This window comes from Hippichthys cyanospilos, chromosome 4, assembly GCF_059441005.1.
Source record: "Hippichthys cyanospilos isolate Australia breed blue-spotted pipefish chromosome 4, RoL_Hcya_1.0, whole genome shotgun sequence".
NCBI lineage: Eukaryota > Metazoa > Chordata > Actinopteri > Syngnathiformes > Syngnathidae > Hippichthys > Hippichthys cyanospilos.
In genome coordinates, this window is record NC_142372.1 from 20608089 (window position 1) to 20626758 (window position 18670).

At 38.4% G+C, this 18670-nt stretch overlaps 1 protein-coding gene across 1 annotated transcript in view; it reads right to left on the bottom strand.

The window, feature by feature from the left end:
* Positions 1-18670, bottom strand: part of adamts7 (ADAM metallopeptidase with thrombospondin type 1 motif 7) — a 66960-nt gene that overhangs the window by 14305 nt on the left and 33985 nt on the right. Inside the window, exons 9-17 of the mRNA XM_088413655.1 lie at positions 17427-17571; positions 15256-15348; positions 14027-14172; positions 9878-10047; positions 9644-9777; positions 6126-6246; positions 4672-4916; positions 2233-2374; positions 359-485 (exon numbers count right to left, since the gene is read on the bottom strand). Of these exons, the coding sequence (XP_088269781.1) occupies positions 359-485; positions 2233-2374; positions 4672-4916; positions 6126-6246; positions 9644-9777; positions 9878-10047; positions 14027-14172; positions 15256-15348; positions 17427-17571 (1323 nt within the window). The remainder of the gene's footprint in view (positions 1-358; positions 486-2232; positions 2375-4671; positions 4917-6125; positions 6247-9643; positions 9778-9877; positions 10048-14026; positions 14173-15255; positions 15349-17426; positions 17572-18670) is intronic.

Consider the following 18670-nt stretch of genomic DNA (forward strand, 5'->3'; position numbering starts at 1 on the left):
ACAATGCTGTTTCTGCTCGGAAGTTATCTTTTCTTTTCTGCCAATAGAGGAAAAAAAACTCGAAAAGCGATAACAGTACAGTATTCAGAATACTATAGTTTTCTATGTATGGCTATAAGACAAATAAGAGACCCTAGTTGCTACAAATGAACAACTGTTTACAGCGCTTTATGCTAACATAAATATGACCTTGAGCCGAGTTACACAGGCAAAGATCATGTTACTGAAAAAAAAAAAGAATTACTGACTATGCTGGCAGTATGACACCAGCAGGGTTTGGAGATTGGGAAATGCAAACTTTGAAATTTTGGACTTGAACGCATGGCTCTTCTTGCAAGTAATGTCTCATCAGACTCACATGGCTGGGCATGGTTCTTTGTTACAAGTCGTCTGGTTGCCATCAGGCCGGGTTAAATGGTCACAAAATGACTCATCCACTATCCCAGTGGTTCTCTCCACACAGTAGAAAGTCTGCCTCTGAACACCTGGAATGACCATAAAATCTTTTCAGGTAAGAAAACATTTGTACACAGGCACGGACCATCTATTTTCACTGCATCAGAGCATAATGTGAACTCTGCTATCGAGAGTCATCCAGGACACATCATCATAAATATGTACAGGTTGGAAGGACATCATTAAAATGTTGGCAGTTTTGGAGTCCCAGACCCAACCTGGAACAAACAGACCAATGTCTCAAGAAAACAGATTTACATCATAGATCAGTATTTTTACTGTAAACATGTAACATAGATGTTTCTACACTCTGGCAAAAATATACGTTAACATCATGGCACACTCATAGTCACTATAATACGGTTAAAACTCCTCTAAACAAAACCTGCACGTGCAAAAATTCCCACATGCATTGTAGCCTTTCCCTCTTTCTTACTTCCCCCTACAATGAAAAATGCCTGTTGCATAATATGAAATGTTTTCCCTTGCAGAATTTCCCTTGCACTGACATTCTCTACGGCGAAATCAAGCCTGCAGCAAAAGTCTGGCTTGGTTTATGCATGATGCGCTTTCCCCTGCAGTCAGCCGATATTCTCCCATACTATAGGTGGCAGTAAATGGACTCTACAGCATACAAACAACACCACTCTAAAACAGAGGTAGAGAATCCCAGTCGATTCAAACGATCTAAATTCTTCCAAGTGTTTTGTAACTCCTCATCTCTCCCCAACGTGGTGCTTTCCAGGAGTTGTTTACTGTCACTAGGTCACAGTAGTCGTTTGCAGTCAAAGCATTAGGATGTTTGTACCAGGGAAACTTCCATAAGCAATTGTTTGTCCGCCATGTTTTCCGCACGTAAAGAAATTCCGGAAGGTATGTGTTGCGGAAAATCGGGCCTGCGCAGACTCCGTGGGGAGGGAGGTTGTGGTTGCCGAAATAATGTCATTTTGACTCGTGGAGCTGCGCAGAGCTCGCGGATGCGGCTTAAACCAAGCTTAACGCTTGAAGACAGGATAAAAGTAATAAACATGAAAGATGGATGAAGCAAAGTGAAAGACACTATGCAGTGACTTCAGTCCCAGAGGTTGAAGAGCCAACCTCAGGAATCCCATCTCTAACCGACAATATCTATCCTACTCAGCTCTACTCGACAAAAGCACAGTTTCTACCGAGAAATCTGTCCGGCTTTACCCTCCCCCTCATCCTTTAGCGCTTTTTCCAGTACCACTTGCGGGACCAAAGAAAAGTAGCCCGGGTAGAAAATGTGATGTAAATACTTTGAAAGAGATTGATCAGACGGTCATCAACTTGCGCAGATGACCCGGGTTCTTAGAATTATACTCTGCAAAGTTATTAAGAGTGATGTGAATTTGCACTCTTGTGGCGGCGGTTGACCACGCATGTCTTGTGGGCGTTTTCAAAACCAAAATCATTAAGTCGGTGGTACTTCTAAGATGCGCTTGCTTATGCAACTTTCCTTTGATGGTTCCGTTTTCTGGTTGGTGCCGAATTAAAAAAAAAAGCACAATCCAAGCACCAGGTACAATAATCCTTCCACATGCTGTTTGTAAGAAACATATGCACTGGCAAGTGAGATCACATCTGCTGTCTGTGCATATGCTGTAAAGCAGCTGTGATTTTGGGGGGTTTTCATGAAATATTGTCACAAAAATGTTAATGAGCCATCCGGGAAATGTTTTAAACTGATCTTCAGAAATCATGCAAAATAATCTTCTTTAGATTACAACTCAACAAACAACCGCAATGTTCACCTACCTGATCCACAGGTGGCACTACATTCAGTCCATGATCCAGACTTCCAGAAGAAAACTGTGGCATGAGTGGTATTGTCTTCAGAAAGATTTTGACTGATCGTATACTCATAACGCACACCTGGATTGGTCTCTTGAAAAAGGAGCTACAACAATAAATAAAACACACACAGCTTTGTGTTAGACTATGGACATCTGGGCCATTATTTGAAAAAAAAAAAAAAGTACATTTGATAGTGAGCAAGAAACGAGGTTGATATGTTGTCAAAACTTGAGGGTGTCATTCACATAAGAGGAAGATGCCTTAAACTGCGATCAGACTGAACGCGTGGGGAGCATTTCTGACAGCGGCAACCATAAAATCACTGTAGTTCACACAATCAGGTGCGGTTGTGTCATCCATTTCAGTGCTAAAGCAGTGATTCTTTTTTTCAAAGACGTACCCATTGTGAAATATTTTTTCAGCCAAGTACCCCTAATAAATTAGTCACTTTTAAATTTGAAAACGAACTGTTCTTGTCATGGCATTAAGAACATTAAACTAGATATATTGATACTGGCAAAAACCCTGTTAAAATCTCATGTATCCCATGAAGTGCGTTCACATACTCCCAGGCATACACATACCCCCATTTGAGAACCACTGTGCAACAGTGAACATCTTGTGGTGTAGCGTCACCAACACCCAATCAGCATCAATAATGTATTTATGACGCCACACACAGCAGCAGAACAAGCGCAAACAGACGCACAGATCGAGCTGAGATCAAGAGCGGAGGGCAAGATAAACTGTAATGAAGTTTACAACACGACCAGCATCCAACTGATAGTAGTCACATGAAATCATAAAACTTTACCAATCAACCCGGTGGCCATTTTCTGCATCTTGCTGGACAGTGAGCAAATGTTAAAAGTTGAGGAGTTCACATGATTCTCTAACAACACTTTCATTCATTCATTTGTTTTCAATTTTGCACTTAAACGGGTGCAGCAATAGCGCAAACAAGGTTCTGAAAAGATGCTTCTTTGCAATGCCTGTTATCGTTTGACTCATGCCACCGATGTGAACGGAGAAAGCAACTCAGTGACTTTCAGAGATAAAACGATCAGATCTCCAACTGTCAAAGTGTGTTTTGACCATTGTTGGAGGTAAAAATCACTGCGTGATAGTTAAAATGCATTTCACCCTACTGTAATAAAAGTAGTTTGCTCCGGCTAAACTACTTAGATCCGATTAAAGAGGAAAAAAAAAGGTTCCAATTACCGACACATTTTGAGAGTTACCAAAAAGGCCTTTATTAGCTCTCTATTTCCCTCTCAACAGCTCCCCCAAAATGAAATTATAGTTAAACTGTATGAAAACAAGTGGTTAGTAAACAACATTGTTTTAGTCAACATGCGCTACTTGCATCACACTACTTGTTGCTAGTGGTCTCAGGAAATGTACACCATAGCAACATTTCACGTCACTGCTTTACTGCAGCATCTATCCGATTTACTGCAATAAAACTCCCACACTCAGTGAACCAGTCCAACAGCCTGTTAATGTTCGGTCTTGTTCAGCCACACATAAAGGCACTCAAAACTACAGTAAACCACTGCTTGCTATGACATAGTGTCATGACATTACCTATCACTCAACAGCAGCAAGTTATGGCAACAACTCGATCCTCTTTGCTATTGTTACAGGCAAGCTGAGTGGGGGAATACACAGAAAGGGAGGGGGGGGGCAAGATGCACTCGTGCAGGAGAACAAAGACAGAGAGCGCATGTGTTTAAGCAGCAATTAATTAAAATAAAATGACTGCTGAGTGAACTCTGCCTCCTCGTCGTTACTCCAGTTTTGTCGATGTGGGACCGCTGCTACCCCTTGGCAACTTCAGCTTTGGAGACAGAATGCTGCCGACTGCAGTCGGCGGATGTGCACAGGAATGAACAACAAAGACCAAGCCTGGCCCTTTAGGAAAACCTTCCATTGTGGCTAATGGGCAATATGCTTTCGTAAGGTGGTAGAGGGTTTGGCTCGGGGGTGAGGAGACTCTGGGATGGTTGGCAGCCGCTTGCCACGCTGTGAATGTTGTTTGTTGTAAAAGAAAAATGACATTGTGCCCAAAAAGAAACACATGCCAGTTCAGCCACCGTATTATAGAAATAACTGAGCATGGCGAGGAAATGTAGGCCAGGTTTCATTGAACATATTTCTTACATTTTATGTATGCACAATATCCATCAGGGGGTAAAACCTACTTCATGGAATTCACTCATTGCAGGGGTTTTCCGATCCCCATCAACCACGAAAAACGAGGGAACACCGTATTCCATTTTGGAATGTGACTGTAACATACTATTGACAGTATGAGGATCAAATTGTTTGCACATTTTTGATGCAAGAAATATCTGTATCGAAAGCAATCATAAAAAGCATTTAATTTTATGATCCCACCTGAATCCATAAAGGTTCCATGGTGGGCCCAGGTGAGGTCAGGTTCTCTAGATGTCCAGTCCGTTCATAGGTAAATATGGCCCCAGCTGCCTTGTACTCGCCATTCCATTGTATAGTCCAGCCGCCATTCAGATAGTACTTATTTGGGTTGTCACCTCTGAGTGCAAGGAAATTTCCAGCTTCAGCCATCTCCTCAATCCTGATGTCCCACGATCCCTCTGGGATTAGTCCAATGTCCACATATCCTTGAAGACAATGCATGCCATCTAAGAAACTATGCTTGTGGAATCACAGTTAATACGTAGTGATGCAGTATTCAAATAGCGTGTGAAGTGTTCAATAAAACAAAACATTCTGGATGAACTGGTGAATTTAAGCTTTGTAGTTCTTTAACCACCATATGGTGTAGAAAGCTCTACACAAGGGGTAATGAAAAGTTTAAGCATCAAAAAAAATAAAGGGATTGAAGATCTTTATGATTTATTTTCCAACATAGTCCCTTGTCAAGGCCTGAATTCTTATTCCAAGAGCACTGAAGCACCCCAATTTAGAAGATCACTTTTGTTTGAGACGTATCAACACTTCGAATAAAAGATGCATAAAATCTTTCATACGCTCCTCGTATATACCGCTTTTTTTTATTAGCTCCAACAAGTTTATCCCACTCCACTTTGCTTGATTGGCCACCACACCACAACACCTCCTTTACTTTTTCCATTTACCATGGTCATTTTACCACATGCTGTCAAGTGAAATGACATCACAGTTGCTCAGGCCACAGGTAATGACCAATCACGACTCACCCTTACCTGAACAACTGTAAATTCCTTTCAATTGACCGTAAGTGGTCAAATGGACGCCCTTACGAGATGATTGAAACCAGAGGGATTTTGGTTTGTATTGCACAAACACAATACTGTATTAATCAGAATGTAGTGTTTAGAGTAGCTGCTTATAGAACATTATTGTAGAATATTTTGGGGTTGATTTTCCCTTGGAGTGATGCATCTTTTCAAAGCAACATGCATTTGTGGGATGAGCAACTTTTGTGTTAGGTCCATGGAAATGGAAATGTATTCATTTTATTGACAATTCATTTTATTCTGTGTTAAAAAAAAGAAAAATCTGAAAGAGCAGTATTTCTTGTTTTTTTTCTTTGTTTAAGTAACAATCATTCAATCCACAAAGAATTCCAATGCCAATGGCAAAATCCGCTTTTAAGCTTCTTTGCATCGAGCGTATCTTGCTCATTCTATAAAGGTGCCACACACATACTTTGCAGCGCTGCTCTTCACAAATTTGCCATTATTTTAAGGGAATCACATCTGGAGAAACCAAATCAGAAACAATCTAGGATGCTTTCCATTCTATGTTGAAAAACACAACAAAAACAATATTCCCTCTTACAATTCAATCAGTTGTGATAACTACTGAAATTGCTGTGAGAAACATACCGAGCCCTTCACTCTCCTCAAATGTTTTCCTCACAGTTGCACAGGTGGAGCCGTTACCAAGACACACTCCACATCGATCTTCCGCCGCATTTGACTCAATCACGTAGTCACAGCCGACATTCTGTGACAGAAATGCAACAACGCACAACGCCAAACATAATTGACACAAATTGCACAACAATGGCAGAAAAAAGTCACTTCAATGAGTTGATTTATTGAATAATGTGTCACTAGTGTTATACTGAACAGACACTATTGTTGGCAGGTATTATGACAAGGAATGGGTAAAAAAATATTATTGGTTTATCATCCTCCTTAAATGTAAGAATTTTATTGAGTATTTTCGAGAGAAATTTTCAAGAGAAATCTATCTGAAATCCACCCCGTTTTATCATTTCATAATTCCTGGATTGTTATACATGCTCTTTTGTCTTCTAGGCTGGATCACTGTAACGTTCTTTTCTCCAGTCTTGATAAAATTGGCTGCAAGAATACAAACAAAACTAGCAAAAGCATAATACCCTTCTCCCATTTTGCCCCTTATGGAATCATCTTCTCGTGAAGGTTAGGGAATCTACCTCCATTAGTCTGAAGAAAAAAAAAAAATGTCACTATTTTAATCCAGTCTAGCTTGTAACTGTTTTATCGTTATCCTTCTATTTAATTTTAATTTTAATTTAATTCAGTTTAATTTTCATTTTTATGTGTTTAAATGTGTTTGCATGTTTGATTTTACCGTTTTACTTTTTAATTTTTTTTGTAAAGTGCATTGGGACAATGTACCTTGGTGCGTTTGTACTTTAAATAAAATTGACTTCAATGAAGAGGCATGAGTAACTGTTATCAATTCTGTTTATCGACTCAAAAAAAAGTCATAGTAATTATGGAGACAGGTCTAAACTAGAGGATGGCATTTTTTTCAGGAATGCCACAAGCGTGTTGCAAGAATCAACTTAACCTTTAATCACTGTCTTGGATATAGGATAAGAATTTGATGATGGGAGCTCGTGGGAAGAAAAAAATAACCTTGGACAGATTTTCTTTTTCTTTTCTTTTCTCTTCCATACGTATACACAGTGTGTAGTGAGGACACAGTGCGGATGCTTATATTTTCATTGGTGCATGCGGATGACGCGGTGAGTTTCACGTACACTCCCGCTTTGAAACGGCAGTGAACAAAGCAAGGAGGAACGCTCGCCCCACAGTCTGTGTGAAAGTAACATCATGAAGACAAGCACTATGGAAAATGGTTGGCTGATAAATGTTGCTGCTATGATAGAGAACTTTTGCAAGAAAGTGTCTACCAAAAATGTCACAAAATGTCATGAAATCTGGAGTCCAATTCAAATCCAAAGACTGTATCAGTAACTGACATTTTGGCCTAGATAGTCAAGTGGATGTTATCTTGAAAAATAATGGCCACAGCATTTTAAATGACATGCAATACAAAATGTCAACTGCATAATGCTTGCTTGTAGAGAGAATGTAGCACATTCAGCATTTCATTAAACACACAAAAGGAATCCAGTACAGTGTACCATATATACCAGTGGTTTGAATTAATTTCCTGTAGAGATATAGTGTTCCCTCATGTTTCGTGGTTAATGGGGGCCCAAAACCCCCCGCGAAAAGAGGAATGCGCCAAGTAGAAAGAAGATGCGTGTAGCTGACCAAACATGACACGGACGCTCAAAATTCCAATTTATTACAAAAGCAGTCTAGGTTACTTCTTCCCAATTTTCCTCGTCCTCCTCCTCCCTCTTGTTCTGCTGCGCTTTCGAGTTGTCACTTTCGATGTGAGCTTCATGAAGGTGACTGGCCAGGCAATCTGTCAATCAGCCAACGAGCACTCCTACAGTATGCGCGATTGGCTCCCGTTGCAACATCGACAAATGAGGGCAGGAACCAATCACGTGTCCTGTAGGAGAGCCTGTGAGCTGATTGACAGATTGCCATTCCAGCAGCGGTGGGCACTTTGTCAGCACTGACGGATTGTCCGTCAGTCCATCGCCGATGGACGCCCGTTTTGTCGACGGACGACGAATGACGGGAATGCTAAAAAATAAACAACGGCTATTGAAAATGTCGCAGTCGCAATTTTCAGCTGTCATTGTAATCGTCATGACAGACACTACGTCAGATGTCCGTCATATGTCTGTCAGCCGCCACGCCCTTTTTTGTTTACAGAAATATAATTCGACTGACTTGGATGTTTATCTGCCCGATTGCTTCCAGCACTTTCGTACTAACTGCAATCAGCTTGCGGTCACTGTGACAATAGTCACTTCACAGCACCACCAAGCAGTGGAGAAATATGTTCAGCTGAGTAAAAAAACTGGGTTGGCTCAATTCAGTATTTGTCATTCACAGCTATAACACAGATAACTTGACAGGAGATTTATTTGTAGTTGCTCCCTTCCTGCTGGTTGCATGTTTCTTGCTGATAAGCATTCTGGGAGTGCAGACTTTGCATTCTTTCTCCGATTTGCACTTGGACAGGAAATGCAAGATAGAAGTTTTTTTAATTACCTGATTAATACTCTTGTAGTGTATGTGACAGATGCAATTTAGACAAATTTAGACAAATGTTAATAAAAACCGTCTTCTATAGTTGTAGGGCAGGCAGTTATAAATGAGAACCAACATCTACAAATTGAGTGTCATGTAAAGCATGATAATTCCATCCAGTGGACATGATTGCTAACTGCACTCTCATCTCCTGCATTTCTCAGATGTGGCATTTTAAACGGTGTATTAGTGTATTATAGCCTAGGGTTAAAGCCCTTAGCTGGCTTGGGTTTCGTGTTACACTTACATTACCGTGTTAGGTTTCAATTGCAGTCTAAGTGTAGAACCACAGCCACGGTGTTAACCTTAAGTGTAAGTACTAAACCAGAAAAAAGAACAAGTGTGAGTGCAGACCAGTGCCTGATGAATGATGGACTCAAAAAAAAAAGCGAAATGTCGGCCTCTAGTGGCGGTGGAAGTTTAGGCAAAAATACACCGATTGGCGGAACGACAATCACAATTTTGTCGGGCTTGAAAAAAACAGTATGACGGAAAGGGGGCGGGGCTCGGACGAATGACAAATGTTGGACCAGTGAAAAAATGTTGCCCAACTCTGCTGCCAGTCTTCATGAAGCTCACAAGCGCGTGTGACAATTTGAACTCGCGACAGAAGGAGAGGGACGAGGAGAATGACCAAAGAAAGCATTTGGAAAGGTGTTACCTAGACTGCTTTGTAATAAATTGGAATTTCGATTGGCTAAACTCCGCGTCTGAGTCATGTTCGGTCATCTTCAGGCTCCACTCTAGGTCGATGTCAGAGGAGTGCATGTGGCAAGTGTTACATCACAGTCGTCTGTTTGGCATGCAGGAAAACTTCACACCATGTCTATCCGCAATGTAGCTTTTTTTCACGAAAAGTAAAAAAAAAAAAACACGAAGCACTGAAGGTGCGAAAGATGAAGCGCAAAGTAGCAAGGGAACGATGAAATAAACATTAGGCATACCGCTACCTTACAGATGCCATTGATGCACATATCTCGGCTTTTGTTGCCTTCGAAGCACGGCGTGCCGTCGGTGACAGCATCGAGCATCTTTTCCGAGAAGTGTTCATTCAGCGGACGGCAGTGAAGTTCACAAGGACTGACTGCCGCAGAACAGGACACACACGAATGAGAAGGTGCAGCTGCACGTTAAACGCGGCCACAGCACATCACGTCAAATTGAATCGAAATCAGCTTGCTCACCTCTGTTGATGACCGCCACCCACTTGTAGAATTTGCCCTTGTAGAGTGCGCTGTTGAAATGACTGCACTGGATATCTCGAAAAGTGGGCATGTTGTTCCGACATGGTGTTGTGTTACAGATGCGATATCGCTGTCTTTCTCCCAGGCAGTATTTTCCTCTGTTCCTGGGACTAAAGGACACAAATCTAAGGGTTAAGGTAAAAGCAAGATCAACCTCAGCAAAAGCTACAACTTTCAGATTCAGACATAGAATAGTGATGACCCCGGAGAGGACAATAACTACAATATCAACAAGCACTCGATGTCACTGATGACATGGCAATTGGCAAGGGGGAATAAGTCAATAAATACTGTATTTTCCGGACTATAAGCCGCACCAGTATATACGTAAACAGTGAGCAAAAAAACAAGTTTTGTCATGGATAAGAAGCACTCGACTATAAGCCGCAGGTCGTAACATCAGATATTTACGCACAAAGATGCTATATGGACTTTTTTTTAATTTTTATTTTTTTATGGTTATTAAAAAAAAATAACTAAATAAAATAAATAACTAAATAAAAAAAAATCCTTCCAACAGCAACATTCTCTCATGAACATACTCAATATGCCTGCATATTTAGCACCGACATATTTATACAAAAAATGATGGATTATTTTCAACATCACACCAACAGAATACTGCAGAGTTAAATAGCAGTTCAAACTCAAAATCACTTCTTCAATAGCATCTTCTGTCTCCCAATGTTTAATTGCTAGATTATTTTAGTGAACATATACACATTGCAGACATACAATCATAAATATTGTAATACAATCATATATACCTTATATCAAATGTACACATCACAAACTTTTATACTATACTCTTAAATGTAGACATATTTTTTTATATTTTAAATGATTTATATTTAAACTGTTTTGGAGCCATTGCGTCACATCTTTTCAGTTCTATTTCATGGTTGTTCCATAAATAGATACACACAGTTGTTAAAATAAGCTGCACTGGACTATAAGCCGCAGGGCTCAAATCATGAGGAAAAAGTCGCGGCTTATAGTCTGAAAAATACAGTATGTCAAATATCTGAACAAAGGCAATTTGACGCAAAAAAAAGTTTAAATGAAAAATATGTTGAACAGCCTAAGAAGTGAGGCGAAATAAAAAACTTAGAGTAAAATTTGTGCTAAGGGCAAGGCATTTGTGCTTGACAATTTTGGTTTGTATTTTTTTTTCCCCCCAGCAAATGAGAACTCAAGCCTCACTTCTTGACTTTGATTATGTTGATGCACGCTTTGAAAATGCAAAGGCAGATTTTCTCTTTCACCAACAACCCACTGTATCAGACAATAAAAGAAATTGCAATATATGGACCCTTTGATGATCTCATGACTGGATCTATAAAATATATTTATATAAGAGCATTTACTGGATAATTCAAATTTTACTGAAGATTTCATGCCAATGTTTCATCCAACACTTTACATAATTTAACATTTTCCTTGTTTTTTTTTTAAATACTCAATTTAGAAGGTAGTTACAGTCACTCACAACACGTACTAAAACAACAAACCAACAAAATGACTGATTAGACATTAGTTTTGGGTCAAATATGTTTTCTTCAACACATTGATTGTTAATGATGATCGGTATGGCCTATTTCATAAACTGCTTCACTTAAACTGGCTGACTTAAAATGTGCCACCACCCACTGCCTGGTGACAAATTAACTTTGTCCATCAATCAGAGGCACAGCACAGAGATGGTGACAAGTGTGAATTGAATAACCCCCTACTGGTCCTCTCTTCACTTCACAACAGTCAAAATGTGGCATTTTTTGCAGAAGATTTTTCTTCGTTCTCATTTTAAGGCAGTATTGACCTAATACAAAGTATTAAAAATGAAATTTATAGCAAATACTATCTCAATTGAAGTATATGTGTATTAGAAATGTGCTTTATTGAGGCATGGTCAAGCAAGCGTGTGAATTCAGCAAGCTCGAGGGAGGTTTGTTGGTTGTCTCGGGCTAAAATCGCCTTAGGGTGGAAATGTTTGGATGTGAACCGTGGCCAACAGCTGTGTGCGTGCTCAATGTGTTTGTGTGTTGCACTTTGTGCTTCTCTGGCACTCAATACTTGATCTGAAATTATGGCTCGAATTTTCTACTTAGAGAGGCATTACAGTAAATGTACAGAACTTTAGAAAACTCGGAATGTCGTGCGATTTTTTTTTCCCCACTTTCTTTCAGTAGATGAACTGTGGCATCACCACTCAAGTAATAATCCCAATCAAAGAACATGTTCTCTTCATTTTAAATAGGTTGAGTAGGGTGCGGGCACCAGTGGGAATGTGGGACCAGGGGGTGAAGTCCCCAGAAAACTACAACAATCTGACAACCCTCAAAAAATTAATAACATCATTGAATTTCAACTGTTTTTTTTGGAAACAAACTGCCCTGTTTATGGGGCTACCAAGGCTGAGACTTAACAATATAGCAAAATCAGTGTATAATTTTGCTGCGTCATTTTCAATTTTTACCATGCTTCAAAATAACTTGTCAATGAACTGTTTGGAACACGACCTATGCGAAAGCTTCACCATTTGCCAATCTTCCGCATGGACCTTCAATTTTTCATTTTTGCAACATGAACAATGGTTATATTTTCATTCATACAAGTATGCAGTTATTCATAGGATCTAATATGTAAACACTTGAAAGTGTACAGCTGAAGAAAAAAAAAAGAGATACCTTACTATATGTACGCTGTTTTCAAGGTTCATTACGACGAGCTAACAAACAAAGTGAAAATTTAAGACCACATGGAGACATCACGGCAAAGATGATAATTGATTTAGCACAAAACCAACTTAATAATATGAAATGCTGAATGAATGAAGACTTGACATGTGCAGAGTCACAGGCGGCACTTGTATTGAACACTTATGAAAATCTGTCACAGAACCAACTAATATTAGTACTCTTCTTTGTAAATTTAACCAACAAAACTTATGACCTTCAACATAAAGTGTATTGAGTTTCATTAAGATCCATCAAGTAGTTCTGAGAGGAATTTAGAATTGGGGTCAACCATTTTGGAATACCCTGCTTAACTAGCAGTTACAATAGAGTATCTGTCGCAAACAAGCTACGTCACAATACCTACATATTTAGCAAAGAATTCCCAATAATATGCACCCGCATTGGTCTAAATACAGAATTCTGATTAATGCTGTTTTTGTGGAACATAAAATCAGCAGCGGAATGCTCCCATTCCCCCCCAAACAACGAATATATTCACTGAAAATGAGAACAAAGAGCTTCTGTCATGTAACTCTTTTTGTTGATACTTTGTCATTTCTGAGTTTTCACTACTAATTCAGATATTAAAAAAAAAAAATCAAATTTTTTTTGTGGAGTTGGGGGGTACACTTGAATTGGTTATACAAAGGTTTTCTGTACATTTACAGCAGTTCTTAGGAAATGCCACAGCAGTTCTCCCAAAGATATCGAAGAGAGAAATAACACAAGTGGTGACAGCTGATTCTCACAGATCTCAAAAATTAGAAGGTTTTTCTCCACCTCGCTCATTCTCATTGAAAATTGATACCATTCACAGAGATATCCAGTCCCCCCCATACTCCATATTTTCATCTCACCCTCCCTTCTTTCCTGTCTACTATGTTGGCCATCTCTGATCTAACCCTGAGGAACATAAGCAGTTGAGTCCCAATCAATTAAAGCTCCCAAACTGCCAAATAATCCCAAGGAAGACAATTACTGGGAAGCACGTTCTATGAAAAAGAACTGTTTTCGACTACCAGCTAGCGCATAGTACATAGGTGCCTTTGTGTAAGGGTTCAATGTGAAGGTCAGTGCACTCCTCAATACATTACATTTCATCAACCGCTTTGCTGAGTTTGCACCTTAGGCTTTTTTTTTCCTCGGAGGGAATCGGGTTTTGCCTGAAGCAGCAGACAAAAAACGAGATTTTTTTTTTTTTTTTCTGTGCATGGAAATGAATAAGTTACATTTTTATTTCTGTAAAAGCACTACTCTTGCATTGGATCTATAAGAGTACGCATTGATCTTTATGAAATGTATCATTAGTCTATGTAAATGATAAAAATAAAAAAATAAAAATACAACTTACACTGGGTCATCACAGTCTCGTTGCGCACTCTCAACTCCAGCCCCACACGACCTTGAACATGTCGACCACTCACTCCACGCACCCCAGCCCCCGTTGACACTATCCGGATAATGTCCAGCTGTAACACACTGCCCACTGAAACACCACTGGCAAGAAAACAGCAAAATTTAGAAGAACAAATAAATTAACACTTGTTGTTCGCCAAGGCGCTTCGTAAACCTAAAAACTTCTTTATTTTTAATAAATGACATTTAAAATACGAATACATGGAATCACATATTTTGGGCTTTTCTTTCAACGGGCTAAGCATGGGCCGATGTTAACCATGTTAGCAATATATCGCAATTTGAAAAGTCACAGCGATTTAACACCATCCAATCTGTCTAAACGATTAAGATTTTTTACTTCCCACGCCATCTGCCTTAACGGGCAACAGCAGTGTGCAGCTCTCATTGTGTCTCATACATGAGTCCTCCTCTGCTTCAGCAGCCAACCACGTTGTCCATTTCCTGCTTTGTGGAATTTAGTATCATTATAATTTGGCTCCTGCGGCTGACTACCATCGGTAATGTGACTACATGTTATCATATGCTACTTTGACAGAGCATTTTATGTGATCGCAAAATGCAACGCTCTTTTATTAATATAAATAATATGTAACAGCAAAACTTACCAAAATTAATCAAACGTGTCATGTATATGTGCACGTGCTATTTTTGGTACAGCATACATTTGTTTTTGTCACGCCTCTCTGTGGCATTCAATTGTGATGGAAGCAAGAAAAGGAAGTGTCCTTAAGATTGCTTTGTGACAGCCAACAGCTGCACTCTGTTGCACGCCTCAAGCACCCAAAAGGTGAATCTGTTTCAACATTAAAGCAGATTAAAGCTTTATTTGATTTATTATGCTGCTTATCAAGGTTTTGTTGTATAGTAAATATTTGTTTTATGACATCCAAAATTGCGCCGATTTAGACATTACTCTGTTTCATAGACAAGAAACGGAAATCTTGTGAAATTGTGGAAATCAAAATTTAAATGAAGGGTGTTGGTGAAAAAAAAAAGTGTGATGGGAATGTATTTAAAACTGATATTCTTGAAAAATGACAAAAACAATTAGTTTGGTATGAAACATGACAGGTATCAATCGTGACACGATTACTGGTCAAGATGGACGGATGCGGCATGCTACAATGAGCGGCATTATAAATGATGAAAGAGAAGACACACCTTATCTTGACCACAACTGGTTCCATCCACAGCCCCGTCTAGCTTGGAGTGACATGTCGCTCCCACAGTACACCACAGAGTGCCACACACATTCTATAAAGGAAGAAAAAAAAAGAAGAGGAAAACGTGCGACAATTGGTTTTGACGAGTGATAACACAAAAGGTCAAATGTGCTGTTTATCAGGGAACTTTCTCACTCTTGACAAGACTTGACATTTCTGGTGAAGGCGCAGGGGTCAATTTGATTCTTGCCCAAAGCAGTATAATCGTTGATATTAATTGTAATGGTACAATTAAGGGGAAGAAAAAAACATTTTATTTCTAATCCAATGAATTTAAACTTATCTAATGAAGCACCTTCTATGCTCAAATGATTGCGATGATGACCCGATGCAGTCAATTCCCATTTTCCAGAATAAGAATGAACAGTAAAACTAAAATAATCAAAAAAGAAATGTAGTGTGAAACAGGGGTGCACATATTTATGGGTCTCATGGTAATGTAGATTAAACACATTAAATCAATTAAAGAATTCAAATCTGTCACTGGGTATTTGCGCAGCAGCTATGTGCTCAAATGTGAGGGTTTTTTTAGGGTTTATTTTTTTGTTTGTTTTTGTATGTAACAGCTTCTGTAAATGGCATTTGAATGAATGCTTCCAGAGTTTGAAATCTGTTTAAAACAAAATAATGTGTATGCACCCTAACCATAGTGGTGTGGGCTCAGTGTTTTTGTCTTAGGTTTGTCAACCTCATTAGGATAAATGAGTAATTAAAAAAAGGACTAAAGAAGAAGAAAGATGAAGAAAGATTGTTTGATTTTATGGAGGGAGTTTTCACATTTAAGATGACACATTTAAAATGAGAAGGATTTGATATGTTAAGATTAAAAATGGACGTAAACCATTTCACGACCTTTCCATTTTGTGTGCATAAACCTAGTGATAATCATGTCTTTTTCTGCCTACTTACTGTTAAAAAGGTTTTGCTCCAACCGGTTTGACAGTTTGGCTGGTTAGGTCTTTAGCCACGATGGACATGATCAGTTGAATGTGATAGGTTAATCATCTGTTCATAAAAGTTGGCTTATCCCCCAACCACTTCTTCTTAATGATGGTTAAACTTCTATCCTACTACCATGGAAACAGGAATTCAACCCATTGAGAGAAAGGCATATTCTTCCATTCTCTCAGATATAACATAACAAAAGTTTCAAACATGGACTGCTGTATTTCTTGATGTGAGTTTAATGTATTCAACTTCCAATTTACATATGTGTGGCTGTGTAAATAGGAAGCTGACAATGGGATTGCTGCCTCAATTTACATAACAAAAATAAATTGATGCTTCTATATATTTCTCTTTTTGTGGAAAACTGAGGATGACTGTTCACTATCTACAGTATTAAAATTCCACAGATGTTTGATTTTTGTTGTGAGGGCTTGAACATGCTGTGATAAATATTAAACACAGGCTCACACACAAAACCACTATAGGGTTGTTTTGAGCGAAGGACAGCTGGAGAAAAATAGCATGTGTTTTCAAACAAACATGCTTGAGTGTAAACATCATATATATATATATATATATATATATATATATATATATATATATATATATGTAAACACACACAACACAATTGTGTTTGCCATAAATTGAAAGAGCAGCCACATTGAAATAAGGCAAAACAAGAAAAGTGTGCATTTACATGTCATTCATGTATGTGAGTAAGACAGACAGACAGATAGCTAGATAGAAAGAAAGCTGTTTTACTCTTAATTACTGGTTTTACTGGTTTAATTGTTAATTACTTTTGATTCACTTCATAAAAATGTCATGCAATTTAATGAAACAAAATGCCTTTTTATTTCTAGTAAAAAATGGTAAATTTGAAAATTAAATGAATGCACAAAAAAACGTTTCCACAGACAATGTGATTCCTTGTAATTGTTAAAAGTAATATATGGAAATTGAAAGAATTTTTGCTACGGTTGACCGTGAAAGTGGTATTTAGTGAATCAACAATTTAAAGATATATTTTATTATAATTTATTATTATTTATTATAATATATTTTGTTTCTCCCCGTTCATAAGATGCTGTATGTCTCCATCCGTTTTGGATCAGCAAAATAAACAATGAGGGAAAAAAAAAAAAAAGAAGCCAGTCTTACGTCCATGTCATCACATAGAAGAGATCCTGATCCGTACTGCAACCGGCATTGATGAGCAGCACTGTACAGAACCCCAGGAAGCAGCAAGCCTTGTGAAATGGTATCCTTTGCAGGGGCATCATCGAGGCACCAACCCCAGCCACGACTAGAATAGCAGCAAAGCATTCTGGTCACTTCACACATATTTTCCATTTCAAAGTATGAGCTTGGATCATTTTTAATGCATAATCCTTTGACAATACAACACAGTCATCTCGGTTACAGATGATTAAAAATCTGCTACTCTGTGTCCCAGTGTTATCATGTAGTTCTCCGTTCGGTACCTCATAACCACAGATTTTTTTTTTCTCCTATCTTCTACAAAAGGTTTGAACTTTGAGACCGGTTAACTGCAAAAAAAATGTGAGAAAATGTTGACGTCTGCCTGATTGTGTGATGTGCAATACATGTAATGTGGGGGGTTTTACAGACTTAAAATATAGTATTTTGAGGCCAAATCCTCATGATTAGATTTTGATTAATTTCGTATTTTACAAAGAATATTACACTATTCGTGAGCCCACATGTGTAGGTGTTAATTTTTCCAAATTATTGACCAATCCAAACAGCTAAATAAAACGCTTTCTAACTTTCACGATGAAATGCTAAAGGTTGAACAAACTTGTCATTTTTGGAGACACGAAAATTCCGCCCAACTTCAGCAAAAATAAATGCCATCCATCTATTAACTACTGCTTATCCGACACCAATAATAAAGGAAAACATATAATTTAAGAAAAAACAATATAGGTACAGTATATAGTATGATAAATTAAATAAAAATACAAAAAAATGTGTAGTGAAAACACATATGATAACAACAAATGAAATAAATGACATAAAACATAACATCAACAATAAAACAAAACAAAAAATCACAATAAAAAATCCATCTCCACTAAATTTCACTTGTTTTTAGAAACGTTACGCCTGCGATAACCCAGCGTACACTGTAAAATGGACATAAAGGTCCACACACCCCTGTTCAAATGCAAGATTTTTTTCAAATTAAAATGAGGTCAAAATAAAACATTTCATCCCTACACCAAGACACAAACAACTGTTCAAACTTACAGTTACATCACTAAATGTGAACTTAACTCACACCACCCCACTGTTTTTGCTGCTGACAAATTCTTTTTCCAGGCTTGAGCCAATTTTTCTGTATTGTAAGTGGTAATCATCATCATCATCGTCATCATCAT